Source organism: Diospyros lotus, chromosome 5 (genome assembly GCF_014633365.1).
Source record: "Diospyros lotus cultivar Yz01 chromosome 5, ASM1463336v1, whole genome shotgun sequence".
In the NCBI taxonomy this organism is placed as follows: Eukaryota; Viridiplantae; Streptophyta; class Magnoliopsida; order Ericales; family Ebenaceae; genus Diospyros; species Diospyros lotus.
Genome location: NC_068342.1, coordinates 34,548,009 through 34,568,936, shown reverse-complemented (window position 1 = coordinate 34,568,936; position 20,928 = coordinate 34,548,009). Strand labels below are relative to the sequence as shown.

General features: G+C 41.4%; 1 protein-coding gene across 1 annotated transcript in view; it reads right to left on the bottom strand.

Annotated features, from left to right (window-relative positions):
* LOC127801127 (uncharacterized) overlaps positions 1 to 19,577 on the bottom strand; it is a 152,411-nt gene extending 132,834 nt beyond the window's left edge. Inside the window, exons 1-2 of the mRNA XM_052335997.1 lie at positions 19,213 to 19,577; positions 18,953 to 19,126 (exon numbers count right to left, since the gene is read on the bottom strand). Coding sequence (XP_052191957.1) covers positions 18,953 to 19,126; positions 19,213 to 19,350 — 312 coding nt within the window. The 5' untranslated portion in view covers positions 19,351 to 19,577. The remainder of the gene's footprint in view (positions 1 to 18,952; positions 19,127 to 19,212) is intronic.
* Positions 19,578 to 20,928: the final 1,351 nt, after the last annotated feature.

The window sequence follows — 20,928 nt, the reverse complement described above, 5'->3', positions numbered from 1 at the left end:
CAAGCAATCTCCCCCTCACCTCATCAAGATCAGAGTTTAAACCGTGTAAAAAATCAAAAACTCTCTCATCTTTTCATACTTCTTTCCATCATCGGAACACTTCCATTCAATCTCATGAAACAAATCTATTTCTTGCCATAATTCGGTTAATGTATTGTAATACTCAGTCACCGAATTATTACCTTGTCATGTTGTTCGGAGAGTGGAACGTAAGTGGAAGCTTTGTGCAATATTCTCCATGTCTGAGTATATCTCTTGCACGGCTTTCCATATTTCTTGGGTTGTTTTGTAGAATAAATAAGTTTTTCCAATCTTAGGCTCCATGGAGTTGACCGGCCATGCCATAACAATCGAGTTTTTAGCTTCCCATATACCATACGTTTCTGAATCAGCACTTGGCTTAGAGATCGTTCCATTGAGATATCCAATCTTGCCCTTGCTGCAGATTACCAGCAACACAGATTGGAACCACTCCCTGAAGTTGGTTCCATTTAGCTTGTTGCCTTTGTTTTTTCATCAAGGCTTCCACAACCATTTCTTGTAGCCTAGCACTTTCCACCGCTTGTTCTATTGTTCTAGGCCTGATCATTTTGACCATTGGTCTTAAGATCATCACTGAGGCCACTTAGGAAGCTAGACACAAAATAGGCTTCCGATAGGTGTGGGTCCTGACTGCTCATAAGAGACCTAAGCTCCTCAAACCTCTTCAAGTAGATTTTCAACTCTCCTACCTGCCTTAGTTTGTTGAATTCTTCAACAATGTCCGACATACTCCTCTCCCCGAACCTTTCACATATTTTTTCAGTAACTCACCCCACGTAGGTTGACCCCTTACACTGGTCCAACCTTGGTACCAAGCGTCAACTACATCATCAAAATAAGCAGCCACTAGTGACACCTGCCTACCTTCTGGTATGTCATACCATTCAAACATCCTCTCGCACTTTCTTACCCACCAATGAGGATTGTCCCCCTCGAAAACGAGTATCTCCATCCGAGGCATGGAAACCCCGTTTGATGGCGCGGTCCCTGCTCCCCACGACCCCTATCCTGCATTCCTACTTCCTCATCCTGGCCACTCCCCACATCAGGAGTTACTGGCCTGATATGACCCCTGTTGTGTTGTAACAGAGGTTCGGTTCTATCACGAGGAGGGAATTCGGGGGCCATATTAACTGGGTTTTGGCGTGTGAACATCAACATGAACTGTCAAAGTTGGTTACCCAACTCTTCCCTTGTTTGCACCATCTCTTCTCGCATTTGAACCAACGTTCCATCTAGCTTTTGATCGATCGCCATGATAGCTTCATGATTACGACCATTTCCCAGCTCGAGCATGTCGACTCACCTCGGAACTTCAAACATGGATGAGCTACTTGTTGCAGCTGCGCTTCCATGTTCTTCATACGCGTACCTTCCGCCATGGGCTACCAATAATCCAGCCCGAGGTCGAGCTCTGATACCAGATTGTCACGGTGCGACAATGTAGTTGGCCTCAAACTAGTGAAAATGCATAATAGAACAGAGCTAAGGAAGAGAAAAGAGGGAGAACGTAGAGAGAGAGAGAGAGAGAACAAGGAGGAAGGATAATTGATGCGGTCACCAATCAAAACTCGGCCCAAGGCCGACCCAACCAAACCGGAATAATATCACCAAAATAGTAGTGCCATAATGTTATTTTAATACTTCTTAAGTTTTAGAATTCTACTTCATTTAGGATTCTACTTTATATTTCTACTTAATTTAGGATTCTATTTCATATTTCTACTTGATTTAGGATTCTACTTCATGTTTGATTAGGGTTTTATTTTTTATTAAGATTCCAGTTAACTTTTATTTATGATTTATTTCTATTAGGATTTTAGTTGGATTTTGTTTTCCAAATATTAGATGGATTTGGATTAGCCTAATACTATAAATATGCCTAGAATCTAGAGTTTGTAATCAAGTTTTAATCAATCAAATTTCAGCAACCTATTTGAGTTTTCTTAGCAAAACAGTCTTGTTTTTCCGTCTTCTTGAAAGTCAAGCTTCGGCCATTGAAGTTTGTTCTTTTAAGAGTTTATTTTGGTGTGTTTTCTTCACACTCGCGCTACACGTTGCGTCAGGTGGTATCAGAGCGGTTCATCAACCAATCAGATGGCCAATCTTGAAGGTAACGGTAGCAACCAGCCTCGTGACGGTGATCAGGGGTTGTCTGCAGTTTGGAGAGCAATCGAATAACAGCAGGAAACAACTCGTACTATCTAGCAGCGATTGGGGCAACATAGCAACCAATTGGGCACCTTACTACGAGTTGATGATGACAGGAACCTGAATAATGGGGTGAATCAAGCCGGAGCGGGAAGACCACCCATTAATCATGTCCTTGTTAATCCTAAAAGACCAATGATTGAAGATAGCGATGAAGATGATGATTTTGGTCGAGCAATAGCTAACCCTTGTGGTAGAAGGGTTAGGAGGAATGCGCATCAGCACAACCACTGGGGCAACGATGAGTATAAACTAAAAGTTGATATTCCTACCTTTAGTGGAGATCTTGATATTGAGGGATTCCTGGAATGGATCACTGAGGTTGACCGTTTTTTCGAATACATGGAGATCCCAGATGAACGACAAGTAAATTTAGTGACTTACAGGTTGAAGGGCGGTGCATCTGTTTGGTGGGAGCGATTAAGAGAAACGAGATTGAGGGAAGGCCGACAGACAATTCAGACATGGAGACGAATGAAGCAGCTATTAAGAGGTAGGTTTTTGCCCCCTGACTATGAACAATATATGTTTGAAGCTTATCAAAGATGTGCACAAGGAATGAAGAGTGTGAATGAATATACCTCTGAGTTTCTGCGATTGGCGGAGAGAAACCAATTGTCAGAAAGTGACAATCAACAAGTAGCTCGTTATTTGAATGGATTGAAGCCTGCTATTCGTGATAAAATTGGGGTTTAGATGGTTCTGAGTGTGCAAAAAACAAGGAACTTAGCTTTAAAGGCTGAGTTAATGTTGAGTGAGAGATCTCGTAATGACAACTATCGCCGGTATAGTGGGAATGAAAATAAACAAGCAGCTTTTGATAAAGGCAAGTCAGTTCAAGGAGCGCAACCCTCCAATCCACCCCATACAGTCAACCCTAATAAGGTTACAACGGGGGGAAACCTTCGAGGTACTACTTCTAATCTTCCAAAATCCCCTAATCCTTATGCAAAGCCTATTCTTTTAAAATGTTTCAAGTGCAATGAGGTTGGGCATCGATCTAGTGATTGTCCAAGGAGGAAAACAGTTAACATTGTAGAAAAGGAAGAGGAAGATGTTGCTAAAGAAGAAGTATATTGCGGGCTTGATGGGGAGGATGACGAAGAAGATTATAGACATGGAGAATATACCTGTGTAGTGAGGAAGTTAATGCTATCTCAAAAGAATGAAGATACTACTCAAAGGTATAAGCTTTTTCACACGAGGTGTACGGTGAAAGGAAAAATCTTTTGAGTTAATTATTAATAGTGGAAGTCAGGAGAACATCATAGGAAGAGACGTGGTGGCCAAGATGCAGTTAACTCCTAAAAAAACATCCAAGCCCTTACATGATTAGATGGATCAAAGAAGTTTGTGGCATATGTGGATGAACGTTGCAGGGTGCCTTTCTCTATTGGTAAGTACTCCGACGAAGTCTATCGTGATATTGTTGATATGGATGCTTGCCATATTTTATTTGGGAGGCCTTGGCAATTTGATGTGGATGCTAAGCACTCGGGTAGGAAGAACACATATCAGCTTGAGAAAGAAGGTGTGCGTTATACTTTGTTACCCATAGTGGAAAAGAATCAAACCAAAGCTTCTAAAGTAGAGGGGCGAAATTTTCTTACCATTACACATAAACACACTGAGTTTGTGAGGGAGTGTAAGGATACTCAAGAGGTTCACTTATTGGTTATCAAGGGAGAGAGTGAGTGAGCCACTGAAGGTGAATCAAATTCCAGTGGAGGTGCAAGGATTGTTGGAGGAATTTCATGATGTGGTTCCTAAGGAGTTGCCTAATGAGCTACCTCCTACAAGAGATATTCAACACCACATTGACTTGGTTCCTGGTGCTAGCTTGCCTAACCTACCACACTACAGGATGAGTCCTAGGGAGAATGAGATTTTACGTGAGCAAGTAGAGGAATTGTTGAGAAAATGGCACATTCAGACTAGCATGAGTCCATGTGCAGTGCCAGCATTATTGACACCAAAGAAAGATGGGAGTTGGAAGATGTGTGTTGACAATAAAGCCATCAACAAAATTATTATTGGGTACAAATTTCTAATTCCTAGGCTTGACGACATGCTTGATCAACATGATGGGGCTGTGATTTTTACCAAAATTGATCTTAGAAGTGGTTATCATCAAATCAGAATTCGACCTGGAGATGAGTGGAAGACAGCTTTCAAGACGAGAGATGGGTTGTTTGAGTGGTTAGTCATGCCCTTTGAACTAACCAATGCACCAAGCACTTTCATGAGACTAATGAATCAAGTATTACGCCATTTCATTGGTAAATTCGTTGTGGTGTATTTTGATGATATTTTGATATACAGTAAGTCTATTAATAATACAGTGGAGGCAGAGGTCAACAAACATGGCAATGACTGGACCCATGCCAACACAGATATGGCTAAGAAGGGGAGGAATGTCTTTGCTCATGTTCCTTTAGCAAAAACGTTTAAGCAGTTCAGGAAGATGTCAAACAAAAATTACACAAATAAGAAGTACAAAGCGACAACTGACAAGCATAGAAAACACAAGGTATTTGAGATTGGAGATAAAGTCATGATATTCTTGAAAAATGAGCGGATTCCAGCAGGACAACAGAACAAGCTCAAGCCAAAGAAGTATGATCCTTACAAGATTACAAAGAAGATAAATGATAATGCTTATGTTGTGGATTTGCCTAATCAGATGGGTATTTCCAAACATTCAATGTGGCTAATCTCTCTTCGTACTTACCAAATATGGATTTGTCCAAACAAGATCAAAATTCGAGGTCGAATTTTTTCTCAAGTGAAGGTGAATGATGCGGTCACCAATCAAGACTCGGCCCAAGGCCGACCCAACCAAACCGGAACAATATCACCAAAATAGTAGTGCCATAATGTTATTTTAATACTTTTTAAGTTTTAGAATTCTACTTGATTTAGGATTCTACTTTATATTTCTACTTGATTTAGGATTCTATTTCATATTTCTACTTGATTTAAGATTCGACTTCATGTTTGATTAGGATTTTATTTTTTATTAAGATTCCAGTTAACTTTTATTTATGATTTATTTCTATTAGGATTTTAGTTGGATTTTGTTTTCCAAATATTATATGGATTTGGATTAGCCAAATACTATAAATATGCCTAGAATCTAGAGTTTGTAATCAAGTTTTAATCAATCAAATTTCAGCAACCTATTTGGGTTTTCTTAACAAAACAGTCTTGTTTTTGCGTCTTCTTAAAAGTCAAGTGATGGAATCCAACCGATAGGAAGGATCTCCAATGGATGAAATGGATTGAATTGTATTTCAGAATTGGAATTACAGAAAATAAAGGTAAGTACAGCAGCAACTGGGCGTTCGAGAGGCCCAGAACTCTCCTACAATTACTCCAAATTCTTCACACCCTCTACCTCTCTTCCTACCCCTTTTATATGCTGTGATTCCCCTCTCTCTCCTGCATAACCGTATTTGGTTATGCAGGCGTGTCTGCTGGTTTGTGTAACAAACCAGCCAAATATCTATCCTATCCCTCGCGCACATGCTGGTCGAAGTTTCCTCTAGCTGTACTTCCAACTCCCTTCAGCTGCTTGTGACGCCTAGAGTAAGTATGCAAAACCGGGGGCCTAACATCACTCCCTCCCCCAACTTTCACCTTGTCCTCAAGGTGAAAACCTGGAAACTGCTGTTGAATGAGGTTGAAAGGCTCCCAAGTGGCTTCCAATGGTGGTAACCCCTTCCATTGCAGTAGAACGTCCAAACCTCCCACATTATTTCCTTTGCCTGGTCCGACCCCCAACACTGCCTCCGGTTCAACCAGCATCTCCAGCTCTGCACTTAACTGATTGGGAATATCCATCGCGGCTTGCAATGCCCCCTTGGCTTCTCGCAGCTGGGATACATGGAATACTGGGTGAATGCTGCAAGATGAAGGTAACTTTAACCTGTAAGCCACAGGTCCAACCTCCCTCTCCACCTCAAACGGACCATAAAATCTAGGAGTCAATTTCTCATTAGTACGACCAGCCAATGACTTTCGACGATAGGGAATTAGTTTTAGGTAAACTAAGTCCCCTACTTCAAACTTCACTACTCTTCTCTTCATATCAGCCCCCTTCTTCATGATAGCTTGAGCTCTTTGTAGCTGTGCCTTCAGTTCCTCCAGAATGTGGTCTCTCTCGACAAGCTGCTGTTCCACTACTGAAACCGGTGTGGAGCCCCTTTCAACTTTAAGTATTGCTGGCGGTTCACGCCCATAGACGGCCTGGAAAGGTGTAGTTCTAGAGGCTGTGTGGTATGAAGTATTGTACCACAATTCCGCCCACGGCAGCCACACAAACCAAGATTTAGGCTTGGAAGAAGCAAAGCAACGAAGGTATGTCTCCAATGTCCTATTCAGCACCTCCGTTTGACCATCCGTTTGTGGATGGTAAGCTGTGCTGCGTAGGAGCCTGGTGCCTTGGAGACGAAACAGTTCCTCCCAGAATTTGATCATGAAGATCTTATCCCGATCAGATACAATGGACCGTGGTAGACCATGAAGCCTTACAATCTCCTTGATGAAGACTCCTGCCACTTCTCCAGCAGAATAAGGGTGTTTCAGCCCAACAAAATGGCCATACTTGCTGAATCTATCAACCACCACTAAAATCGAATCTATTTTTCCTGACCTGGGTAAGCCTTCGATAAAGTCCATTGCAAGGTCTTCCCAAATTTGATTTGGGATCGGAAGGGGTTGCAAAAGCCCTCCTGGCTTGAGTGCCAGAACTTTGTTTTGCTGGCAAATCGCACAGTGGCTTACATACCTGTGAATGTCCCTCTTCATTCCCAGCCAATATACACTTGCCGCAATCCTCTTGTAAGTCTTCAAGAATCCCGAGTGCCCCCCAACATTCCCATCATGACCCTCATGTAAGAGCAATGGGATGAGAGAAGAACCATTCGGTAGATATAGCCTCCCCTTGTAGAAGAGAAAACCATCCACCAACTGAAAATGGGGTCTGGAAGTAGGATCCCGCTGGAGATCCTTGACCACCTTTTGCAGCCCTTCATTGTTAGCTATCTCCTTAGCTAGCTGATCTAGTTGGAGAATCTGAGGAACGGTTAAAGCGAGGAGGGCAGCAGAGTGGCTGATGCGGGACAACCCATCAGCTGCTTTATTCTCTAACCCAGGTCTATATTGGATTTCAAACTGAAACCCCATTAACTTAACCATCCACTTCTGATATTCTGGACTCACCAATCTTTGTTCCATCAAGAACTTCAGACTTTTTTGATCTGTCCTGACCACAAATTTCTGTCCCAAAAGGTAGTGTCTCCACTTTTGCACCGCAAATACGATAGCCATAAGTTCCCTCTCATACACTGATTTCCTCCTTCCTAGCTGATTAAACGCCTGACTGAAGTATGCAATAGGTCGATGGTCCTGCATTAAAACTGCCCCCATGCCATGTCCAGAAGCATCCGTCTCCACCTCAAATGGCTTGTCAAAATTCGGCAAAGCTAACACCGGCAGTGACACCATGGCAGCTTTGAGCTGTTGGAAGGCTTGCTCAGCAGCCTCATCCCAAAAGAAATTACCCTTCCTAAGTCTGTCCGTGAGTGGCCATGCTATCTTGTCATAATCTTTAACAAAACGCCTGTAGTATCCGGTGAGACCAAGAAAACCTCGCAACTCCTTCAATGTGGCAAGGGAGGGCCACTCCAACATGGCTTTTACCTTGCTATAATCAGCCGAGACTCCTTCTTGCGATATAATATGACCCAGGTACTCAATTTTCGGTTGTCCGAATGAACACTTCTTCTTATTCGCAAACAAATGGTTAGCTGCCAATACCTCCAGAACCGAGCACAAGTGTTGTGCATGCTGTTCAAAATCTTTGCTAAAAACCAAGATGTCATCAAAGAAAACTAGCACGAAACGCCTCATCTGTTCTCTGAAGATATCATTCATCAGTGACTAAAACGTGGCTGGCGCGTTAGTCAATCCAAAAGGCATTACGAGGAATTCGTAATGGCCTTCATGTGTCCAGAATGCTGTATTTGGAATATCCTCAGCCTTGACGCGAATTTGGTGATACCCGGACTTAAGGTCGAGTTTGGAGAAGACTTTGGCCCCATGAAGCTCATCCAGCAACTCTTCAATCACTGGAATTGGAAATTTGTCGGCCACTGTCACCTTATTCAATGCCCGATAATCCACACAGAACCGCCACCCTCCATCCTTCTTCTTGACCAGCAGAACCGGACTAGAAAAAGGGCTGGAACTGGGTTGTATGATCCCTGCTGCTAGCATCTCTCCTACCATCTTCTCAATCTCGTTTTTCTGTAGATAAGGGTAACGATAGGGCCGCACACTAACCGGAACGGTGCCTGGTAGCAGGTTGATGGCATGATCCTTCTTTCGGGAAGGAGGCAGCCCTTCAGGTGGTGAGAATACCTCCTCAAACTCAGCTAACACCTTCTTAAGGAACGGTGGGACCTCGACCGTTTTGTCACTGTAATCAGCTGCCATTGTTCCCAACTCAAGCAACATTCCTTCTCCATTCTCCTTGAAAGCCTTCATCATCGCTTTCAGGGATACCAAGCTTTTGCTCAAGCTAGGATCTCCCTGCAAGGTCACGGCCAATCCCCCCACCTGGAACTTCATAGTCAAGGCTTTCCAATCCACTCTCATCTTTCCCACCGCAGCCAACCACTTCATCCCAAGAATTACATCTGAGCTACCCAGCTCCAGAGGTAGAAAATCTTCCACTATTTGCAAGTTTTGTAGATGCAACTTTACCCCCTTGCAAATACCGGCCCCTTGCACTGCCATCCCGGTTCCCATGATAACACCATAACTAGTCGTTTCTGTTCGCGGCAACCCCAATTGTTGAACCAACTCTGTCGCTATGAAGTTGTGCGTCGCCCCCCCGTCAATCAGAACTACCACTGGTTGCCCTTCTATAACACCTTGTAGCTTCATGGTCTACGGTGTTGTTAATCCAACCACCGAATTCATGGAGAGTTCAATGATTTCGCTGCCTTGGCGTACATCCTCTCCTTCCTCTTCTTCCCTCACTTCCGTGGTTCCCCGTTCGGATCCTTCCCTCTCTTTCTCTTCATCATAAATCATCATAACGTGCAATTTCTTGTTCTTGCATCTGTGACCAATCGAGTACTTCTCATCACAACGGAAACACAATCCCTTCTCCCTCTTGGCTTTCCACTCAGCCTCGCTGAGTCGTTTAAAGGAAGCATTACTACCACTCTCGGCCACTGGTAGCTTACTGCTCGCCTGATTCGAGACTCTCGAATAAGGAGTCGGGCTTCTGGATTGAGTGGGAGAGATTCTAATGGTGTTGGAAGTAGAGTAGGTGGGAAATTTACTTCCCACTGGTCCGAACCCCCTACTGCAGATTAGGATGGCTGCATTTTTATCCTCAATACATTGCGCCATTAGCATGACCCGATCCAACCCCCTGGGTTGAAGTACCCTGATCTCAGCCTTAATTTCAGGCTTAAGACCGTTGATGAAATGTCCTTCCAAAAACGCCTCAGAGACGTCCGACACAGGTACCGCCAACGTCTCAAACATCAGCCTATACTCCTTAACCGTACCTTCTTGTCGCAGAGCTAGGAACCTCTCTTCCAGCGACCCTTCTTGAGTTGGGCGGAATCAGTTAAGAATTCCTTGCTTGAGCCCTTCCCAGCTGCGGATCCCCCTGCGCCTAGACTCCCACTGGAACCAAGCGAGGGCCCCTACCTCGAAGCACAATGCGGCTGACTTGATCTTCTCGTCCTCCGACAGCTGGTTGACCGTGAAGTATCTTTCCGCCCTGAAAATCCAGTCGTCTGGATTGTCTCCTTCGAAGGTAGGCATTTCCAGCCGCCTACCTCTCCCCTCCGGTCGCCACGCAACGTTCATGCTTCCTTCCATTCTGTGACTCATACCCCCCCCCTGGTGTCATTTCGGAATCTGGGGTCAAATCCGGTGGCCAGTCGTTCCCATGAGCCTTAGCCTTCCACTCCCGTTCCTGTTCGTCCCACCTTGTGCGCATGATAGCGAACTGCTCCAGCATCTCGGCTACGTTCCGATTTATGGTTTGAATCTCTCCCCTCATCGTGTCAACCTTCCCCTCCAGGTCCCCCACTCTCTCGGTTAAGTTTACCATGATGATCGAAGATGCTCTGATACCAAAATGATGGAATCCAACCGATAGGAAGGATCTCCAATGGATGAAATGGATTGAATTGTTTTTAAGAATTGGAATTACAGAAAATAAAAGTAAGTACAATAGCAACTGGGCGTTCGAGAGGCCCAGAACTCTCCTACAATTACTCCAAATTCTTCACACCCTCTACCTCTCTTCCTACCCCTTTTATATGCTGTTATTCCCCTCTCTCTCCTGCATAACCGTATTTGGTTATGCAGGCGTGTCTGCTGGTTTGTTACACAAACCAGCCAAATATCTATCCTATCCCTCGCGCACATGCTGGTCGAAGTTTCCTCCAGCTGTACTTCCAACTCCCTTCAGCTGCTTGTGACGCCTAGAGTAAGTATGCAAAACCGGGGGCCTAACATCAAGCTTCGGCCATTGAAGTTTGTTCTTTTAAAGGTTTATTTTAGTGTGTTTTCTTCACACTCGAGCTACACGCTGCGTCAATAATTGGAAACTATTCTATTGAATTTCGATAACTCTCCCACAAGCTGGGAGAGCTGATATACTCGCTTGGGTGGGTGCGGATGCAGCAGATTGCTCCCACCTAGCAGTTACAACCATAACTTTTGTCTTTTCTTAGGGCCTGTCACGTGGCCCCTTGATTCTAACAAACTCACAGCTGGAAATTAAAATACAATACTAATAGTAATGCAATAGTAGCCTTAACAGCAAGCAGTATAGAAATAAACAAGAATTTAAAATAGCATAGTGGTGACACTCATGTTCCTCATATGAAGAAAATTTTAATCAATTTATCACAACTTACTAATGATCATAATGTGATTGTTGAATTCCATTCAAATGTGTGTTTGATTAAGAAAAAGAATTCAGGGCTGGTGCTACTTCGAGAACGTCTTAAGGATGGACTATATCAACTGGTTCCAGCTTTTGGTCACGCTACCAGCACTCCAGATCATCCTGTTAAGCCTAATCGTCCTAAATCTTTTGCTGGCAGTTCATTTTCTTTGAACAATTGTAATGATTTTTCTTTGGGAAATTGTAAAAGGCAGCTTCCATTTAGTCATGGACTACCTCCTAGTGCTAGTGTAGCTCAACTAAATAATACATGTCAGCAATGACATACTCGGTTAGGGCATCATGCCTTCAATGTACTGAAATTGGTTCTTAATAAAATTCAAATTTCTTGTTCTTCCTCAACTCTTTCATTTTGTGATTCTTGTAAAGTTGGGAAACTTCATCAGCTTCCATTTGTTACTCATGAAATTACAACAAAGAAACCATCGGAATTGGTTTATTCAGATGTATGGGTCCCTCTCCTACCATTTATGTTAGAGGGTTTAGATACTACATTATATTTGTTGATGCATACACAAGATATACATAGTTATATCCAATGTTCGAAAATTCAACCTAGGCAGCCACCTAGGCACTGGGCGGCCACTGATCGCGGCGATTAAGGGCTGCTCAGCACCCCTAGGTGTCGACCTGATTAATCGGGCCACGGCGACGCCTAACCGCCTAGGTCACGCGCGACCTGGGCCGTGGGCCGACCTATTTCCCCCTTCCCTTTCTCTATTTCCCCTTTCCCTTTCTCTCTTTGGTCGTTCATCGCAGGTCAGGGTCTCTCTCGATGCAAGTGATACTACAGAGAGAGAGAAAAGCTTAAAGGGAAAGTTTGTCTTGATATTCTCTTGTATAGAGGGCAATGAACTTGTGTGTGAGAGAGAAGAAGAGTTCTTGTAATCTTGTTCAAGTAGTTTCTAGTGGATTTGGCTCTCGGGATCAAGGCTAGATGTAGGATTGCATATTGGAATCTGAATCAAGATAAATCAGCGCCTATTGTTTGGTTTGTGTTGAGAGAGTTTGGATTGAATAGAAATTATCTCTCATTTATTCCATGAGTATGAAACCCTATATATACAAGAAGTATGCTAATAAATCTCCTAAAAACTAGGAGTGGATAACAACCTAATAAATAGAACAATAATCATCTATAATTTACAGATTTATACAAAATATGAAAACTTAAACTTGATTTATCTTCTTAGGCTTCATGCTTCCTTATCTTCTCATCATTAACCGCCACTCCTTATCTTCTAAATGATAAGGTTCTTTATCCGTAACACTCCCACTTAAGATTGAGAATGGATGTCATCCATTCCAAGCTTGCTAGTCAACTTTTGATGCACAACTGTAGGCAACCATTTAGTGAGAATATCTGCAAGTTGTTCACAAGATGATATATATGGAGTACATATTAGACCACTATCTAATTTTTCCTTAATGAAGTGTCGGTCCACCTCAACATGCTTGATTCTATCATGTTGTACCGGATTGTGAGCAATACTGATTGCTAATTTATTGTCACAATATAGTCTCATAGGTTCCACCAAAGTGATCTTCAAATCATCTAACAAGATTTTTAACCAAAGTAACTCACATACCCCTAACACCATAGATCTGAACTCTGCCTCTGCACTTGACCGAGCCACCACGCTTTGTTTTTTGCTTCTCCAAGTTACAAGATTACCCCCTAGAAAGGTACAATAGCCGGATGTAGATCTTCTGTCCACCACTGACCCTGCATAATCTGCATCAGTATAGACTTCAAGTATCATACTCCATCCCCTTTTGAACATAATGCCTTTCCCTGGTGTCCCTTTCAAGTAGTGAAGTATTCTAAAAACTGCTCTAAGGTGAGTTTCTTTCGGACAATGCATAAATTGACTGACCACCCCCACTGCATATGCAATATCTAGTAGGGTGTGAGCTAGATAAATTAGTTTCCCTACTAGCCTTTGGTAGGATTCTTTATTCACCTCTTTATCTTCTGGAACCTCCCCCAATTTGTGGTTAAATTCAATTGGAGTAGCAGCAGCCTTGCAACCTAGCAGCCCGATTTCTTTTAGCAAGTCCACAATATACTTTTGTTGAGAAATAAAGATTCCTTCTTTTGAGTGTGCAACTTCTATGCCCAAGAAGTATTTCAACCTCCCCAAGTCTTTAATTTCAAACTCTTTAATTAGGCATTCCTTTAACTTAGTCATACCTTCTTCATCATTTTCAATCACAACAATATCATCCACATATACCCATAGGACTATTACTCCCCCTGTGGTCGAGTGATGGATGAAGAGGGTATGGTCTCCTTGACTTTGTTTATACCCTAAGGTGAGCATCACATGGATAAACCGGCCAAACCAAGCCCTAGGAGACTGTTTAAGGCCATACAATGCCTTTTTTAGTTTGCACACTACCTGCCCGCGAGTATCTGTACTATAGCCCGGTGGTAAGTCCATGTAAACTTCCTCCTCTAGGTCTCCATGCAAGAAGGCATTTTTACATCATATTGCATCAATGGCCAGCCTAGGTTAGCAGCTAGAGATAGAAGAACTCTCACAGTATTTAGCTTTGCAACTGGGGCAAAGGTGTCTAGATAGTCAATGCCATATACTTGAGTGTATCCCTTTGCTACTAGCCTTGCTTTATACTGGTCTAGGTTCCCATCGGATTTGTATTTGATTGTATACACCCATTTGCATCCTACCGGTTGTTTTTCTTTGGGTAATTGAACGAGTTCCCAAGTGTTGTGTTTTTCAAGGGCTGCCATCTCGACTTCCATGGCAGTCCTCCAATTCTCATCCCTTATTGCTTCGGAAAAATGGTGAGGATTTGGAATGGTATGTAGGCTGGTTAGGAAGGTTTTGTGTTGGGTAGACAGTTTAGAGTAGGATAGGACCAGGTGTAAAGGATGCTGAGTGCAAGTCCTAGTGCCTTTTCTGAGGGCTATAGGCCATTCCAGATCATTGGGGGAAAAGGTAGGAGCATTTTGAGGTGTGTGATGTTCAGTTATAGATGCAGTGGAATCGATAGAATTACTATCTGCTGGTGTCACAAGAGAGCTGTTGGCCTCAGTGTTGTTAACAGGTTCAGAGGAGGAAGTAGATTCTTGGATCTACACTGGGCTAGTAGCCAGCTTCTGCCGCCTTGAGTAGACCTGTAGGGGAGGAGTACTTGGTGAGATTTCCTCTAGAGTCTTGTCTGGTGTATCTTTTGTAGTAACCGGATCTGGTGATGAGGTAGTTTGAGGTGAGAGATCTAGATCAGGTAGAGACATGACTGGATTTCCCTCGGCAGCTTTTTTACTATCATGAGAGTGATCAAAATAGGGAGAATTTTCCACAAAAGTCACATCAACCGAGATAAAGAATCTTTTGGAAGGAAGGTGGTAACACTTATATCCCTTTTAGCTAGAGGAATATCCAATAAAAATGCATTTCAGAGCGTGGGGATCTAATTTGCCTCTATTAAGGTTGTGAACATGCACAAATGATACACACCCAAATATTTTTGGTTTCCAGCAGCTAGATATATGTAAATCAGGAAAATGACTGCTTAAGAGTTGAAAAGAGCTATAGGATTCAAGAGTTTGAGATGGCAGTCTATTAATAAGGGTAGTGGCTATTAGGACAGTCTCTCCCCAATAATTTTTTGGAACATTATGGTGGAAAAGTAGTGCCCTAGTCACAGCTAATAGATGCTCATTTTTCCTCTCAGCCACCCCATTTTGTTGGGGTGTATATGGACAAGGTGATTCATGAATAATTTCTTTTTGTTGGAAAAAATGTGCGAGAGATTGATTGAAAAAATCTTTGGCATTATCAGTCTTTAGCCTCTTGATTGGCACTCCAAATTGAGTACTAATCATGTTATAGAAGTTAGGAAAAATAGTGCTTATTTCAAATTTGTTTTTCATAAGAAACAACCACATTACCCTAGTGCAATCATCCACAAATATTATGAACCGCCTTGCCCCAGAAAGATTGGGAACAGTTGCAGAGCCTCAAACATCACTATGGAGAAGAGAGAATGGACTAGATGTTCTTTTATTGGATGAAGGGTAAGACACCCTTTTATGTTTAGCAAATTCACAAATACGGCAATGAAAGTCTTGAATAGAAAACGAAGGATGACCAAGACGATGGTAATGTAACCAGATCTGGTCCTTATTAGATTGCACCAAACAAGACACAAGATTCACCTTGTCCTTGTTTTCTTCCCCATTTGATCCATCAAAGTAGTATAGGCCAACCCTAGCTTTAGCAAGCCCAATCCTCTTCTTCAACCCCTGTTCCTAAATTTCACAGCAAGTAGAAGAAAAATTAACACTGCAATTGTTATCTAGGGTAAGCTTTTGAATGGAGATAAGGTTGGTGAAGAGTTTAGGGACATGGAGAACATCTTTGAGAGTTAGATGGTTATTAAGGATAGTATTTCCTTGGCCAGCAACAGTGGTCAGAGAGCCATCTGCCAGTGTTATCTTTTTTGAGCTTGAACAAGGACTATAGGTAGTGAAACAATGGGATAAAGGGGTCATGTGATCTATTGCCCCGGAATCAAGAATCCAAGAATTAGATTGGGTTGTTTCCGAAGCATGTAGGGTAAAAGAATGAGAGGATATACCTGTAAGTGCAAGAGAACAGATACCTTTTTCTTTCTTTTCAAAAGAGTCTAGAAAGTTTCTTAGATTTTCAATTTCCGCCCGATTGAAGTCCAAGCCATCTGCCTGCTCCTTTTGTTCCCCTTGCTTGTGCTCTGTCTACTGCTGTTCACTGCTGGCTATATAGGCTTGATTTTGGATCCCAAGTTGTCCTCCTTTAGATGGTTTTCCATGTAGCTTCCAGCATCTCTCTATGGTATGCCTTGGTTTCTTGCAAAAGGTACACCATAAAGAGTCTCAAGAATCTCTATCGCTGGAAGTTTTATCTCCAGCAGACTTCCTTTCCTCCTTAGGACCCCGGTTAGGACCTCTCAATGCTATTAATGCTGACTTTTCTATAGGAGCAATGTCAAACATTACTCCTCTTCTCCCTTCTTCAACCCGGATTAGAGAGATTACCTCATTTAGGGAAGGTATATCCTCTTTGCCAAGTATTTGAACCCTGACTGCATCAAACTCTATATTTAGACCTGCCAAGAAGTCATAGGTTCTCTCCTTTTCCACAAATCTTTTATGTAAGGCTGCATCTTCACTACATTTCATCTTTAGACATTGATAATGATCTAATTCTTGCCATAGAGTTTGCAGCATATTAGAGTACTCAGTAACAGATCTTACCCCTTGTTTGGTTGCTGCAATCTTAATTCGGACTTCATATATCTGTGTTGCATCCTTCACTTTAGAATATGTGAGGTTGACAGCCTCCCAAATATCCTTAGTGGTTGTTAGAAACATCACCGTATCACTTATCTTAGGCATCATCGAATTCCAAAGCCAAGACATAACTAAGAAGTCCTCATCCCATGCAGCAAACATGGGATCTCCTTCTTTAGGGCCAGTCCCTAAGAGATGACTTATCTTACCTTTACCTTTGAGAAAGGTCCAGATAAGCTAGGACCATTTTAGGTAGTTTCTCTCATTCAACCCGTAGGCTGCTTGAAGATTTTGTAGTTCTCCTCCATTACTTGAGTTGCTAGATCCAGTGAATGGAGCTTCTGACGGCCTGCTTGTTTCAACCGCTTCTGATGTAAGATTGGTGTTGGAGACGATAAACATCTTCGAAAAAACTTGGACTTACTTATCGGGTGATGAACCAAACGGATGAAGGGAAAAACGATGAGAGAATATCTGGTGAAGAAGAAAGTCGCAACTGACTTTGATTACTTCAAGAAATGGAACAAGAAAAACAAGCCGGAATGGTACTAAGCAGGAAAAATCGGCAATGAAGGCCTAAACAGAATTCCCTAAATACCAGGCTCTGATACCATGTTGAGAGAGTTTGGATTGAATAGAAATTCTCTCTCATTTATTCCATGAGTATGAAACCCTATATATACAAGAAGTATGCTAATAAATCTCCTAAAAACTAGGAGTGGATAACAACCTAATAAATAGGAACAATAATCATCTATAATTTACAGATTTATACAAAATATGAAAACTTAAACTTGATTTATCTTCTTAGGCTTCATGATTACTTATCTTCTCATCATTAACCGCCACTCCTTATCTTCTAAATGATAAGGTTCTTTATTCGTAACAGTTTGATTGCTCTTTTATTTTAATTTCTTGGTTGTTTTTATTTACAGTTTTATATAATTTGTTGAGGGTTGATTTCCGGGTGAGTAGAGTGAAATTGGCAATCTAGTATCTTGAATTGAGTTTCTAAGAGCTCCTAATCATAACACCACTAGACTGTTGTTGTCCTCCATTACTGCCCCCTAGGCAGAGCCACACACCTCTAGTCTCCTCAGTTGTACTCACCGATTCTTCCCATCTTGTCACGGCTACCTTTGTTCTTCGTCAACAAAGTCATTGCCCCCATCTTTTCCTTTGCAATCTCAGTTGTTACAATCTTTATTTGGAGAAGACCCTATTGCTACTGAATGTTCATATCACCGGCCACGCCTCTCATTGGTCGTGCATTTCCAACTATGTCTCTCATTGGTTGTATTCTTGCTGCTTCTTCCAAACAGAACCTGTTCTTTTTCAATTGGTGGCAAAAGACTTCTTCAAGGCAGTGGGTTTTCAGTATATTCCAAGGGATTCCATTGTTCTCTCAACTTCTTGATTTTGTTTACAAACTTGTTTTCTTACCTCCCTTCTCTGCAGTTCTTCTTGGCAAACTCAAGTTGTTCTCTCAAACACACTTGAGTTTGCAAAGGGATGTTAAAGATATGATCGAGTTTGAATTTGGATTAGTTTTATCTCTTGGATTAGATTGTGTTTATCTCCATTCTAGATTTTAGTTAGAGTTCAACCATTGAATGAGTTGGTTAGGATTATCTTTATCTTAGTCAGGTTTATCTTTATCTTGTTTAAGGCATGAGTTATGAGCTACTCGCTGGTCCTAGTGACCCATCTCATAGAGATTTTTGGACAACTATGTTTGAGAATGGGCACCTCATTCAACAGCAGAGCAGTTGAGTTTTGACTTTTGACTTTTGACTTTTGATCGACTACATGGACAATCTCATATATTCATTTATTTTTATTTTGTACTAGATGCTGTTCATGGATGTGGTATACGTCTATTTTTGCATCAATGCTTCAATTATACGGGAATAGAAGGATATACTCATACGCTTTAACAGAGATAGTTAGGCTAAGATTTACAAAGTAGTTGACTTCATTTACATTTTGTTATCTAAACATATCGACAAGACTGTCTTTTGAGAACCAAATGATGTATTTTGGCATTTTATTATTATATATATGTGAGGTATATTCATGACAATCCTTAATATTGATAACTTATGCATAAAAAGAACCATTTATAGACTTGGGATTGCTTTCATCATGACCCCCCCATAGCCAACAGTTGACATCCCACCCAAAAGCAATGTTCCACAGCCAAATGCATTCCTAGAATGGACCAACATAGTTTTAATGGTTAATGAATTAATTATCTGTGTATCATTAATCAAAATCAGCTCCCTTATGAGTTCCCTTTATTTTCTCCACACTGGACTTCTGCAGGTTAACGCCAATAACTTCCCAATAAAGCCCTGGCTCAACCACAAGCCACCATCAAGAAAATAAAAACTTACCAAAAGTGAACTGATTTTCAGCGCCGTATCTTTCAATTCAGGCCGCACAGTCAACTGATGCGACCCCACTTTAACTCGGCTAGACTTCAGAGCGTCTCTCGATTTCTCATTCGGGGCCCCGAAGCGAGAAACGGTGTCCAAGAACCACGCATGATTGTCCTTCAACTTCTTCGCCTAAAGCAGGACGGGTTTCAACCCAAAGCGGATAACACAAACCTCACAATTCGGGTAATTCGGAGTAAGGAGAACGAGTTTTTTACCAGGCGCGGCGGGAGGTCGCCGGAGGGAGAAGCGTCCTCGAGCTCGGTAAGTAAGACACTGAACGAGTCCCACCAGAGCGATGCGTCGACGGACTTGGCGGTTGTCCCCGTACCGGCGGAAGTTGGAGCGGTCGCCATTGCTGGGGGCTTGAACTCCGGTGGCGCTCCGGCGGAGAATGTGAAGAGATGACTCGAAGTTCGAAGCCCTAGAAATCGATGGAAGATTAGAGAAGCATAAACTAGGTATAGGGCGCTATCCCGCGCTTTTCTTCTTCGAAGGGGAAAGAAAGCTACGGGAGACTAGGAAACGGGGAGAGAGAAAGAGACGTGAAGACGTTCAAACAAAATGTGGAAAATGTCCCCGGGTTGGAACTTCCGAATGTAGAGGACCAACGAAGTACCGGGTTGGGGAATATTTGGGGCACACCCCACGGACCGACCCGAACCCCCGGTCTGTAGCTCTGGCTGGGGGCGAGCCCGTGTAGTGTAGGTCAAAGCCCGTTTGGTTGAAATTTTGTGGGATTTATGTCGGATTGAATTTTCATCGAGACTAAAGGTGGTTGGTATAAAATTTTGTTAAGTTTGACCTTTGGTTTTAAAAAAAAAATTATATAGAACATTTAAAGTTAATATATTTAAGTATATATTTAAATCTTAAACAATATAAATAAAATAACAAAAAATACCCATATAAAACTACATGTATTATTTTAAGAATTAAGATACATACAAAGATAGAATTAGGGTTCTAATTAATTCTATTTATATATTTATTTTGATAAATTTTTTAAATAATTCTTCTATTTATATTTTATTATTATACTTATTATTATTTTTAATAATCATTTACATTCTTAAATATAAAGACGTGAAAACAAACAAAACGATCCCTATCAATTAGAGCTGGCTCAATCATAGTCATTTAGGAGGCCGGTTAAGGCCTTGCATTTGTGAAGGCCCTAAAAGTTTACAATTTATATATTTTTATTTTTAATAATAAATATTCTATTAAGAAAAAAATTAAGCCCAAAATAAAATCAAACTCTCAATTCAAATTTCCTACAAATACATGGACACTCAATCCAATAATCAATTTATCTATCAATCATAAATTTATAATTTTTTACTCAACTTGCACCAACGGTCTTAGAGTTTAAAAGAAAATTTTATTTTATTTTTTATTTTTTATTGTAGTAAGTTGTTTAACTTTTTTTGATTTCTCATAAATTATATTTTAATTGAAAAATCATTTTCGTTAAAAGGTTATCATATTTTGTAATTGATTAAACTTTAACTTTTTTTTAATTTAATGAAATGATGAAATTTTTTTTGTAAAATAATGTATTATTTATTTTTTATAAAAAAAAATTAATACTCTTGAGAAAGTCCTCACAAACATTTTTCACTTAAAACCCTCAAATTGGTTGAAAAGCCTTTGCTATCATTGTCGTCCCATTACTATCTCCACCCTCTTTTCCTTTTTTCACTCTATAAACCTGTAGTAGTTGGGTCGGACTATCACAACTCGTTTACATAACTTGCCTAATTTTAATTTCAGGGGAATTGTGACAAATGGCCTACCCACACATAACTTTTGGTCAAATGGCATTTGACCAAAATAAAGTAAGAAAAAAATAATTCAAAAGTTGGATAAATGGTTAAATGATGAATATATCCTCGAGATCAATGTACACAAATTTTTCCTTCATCTTTGTC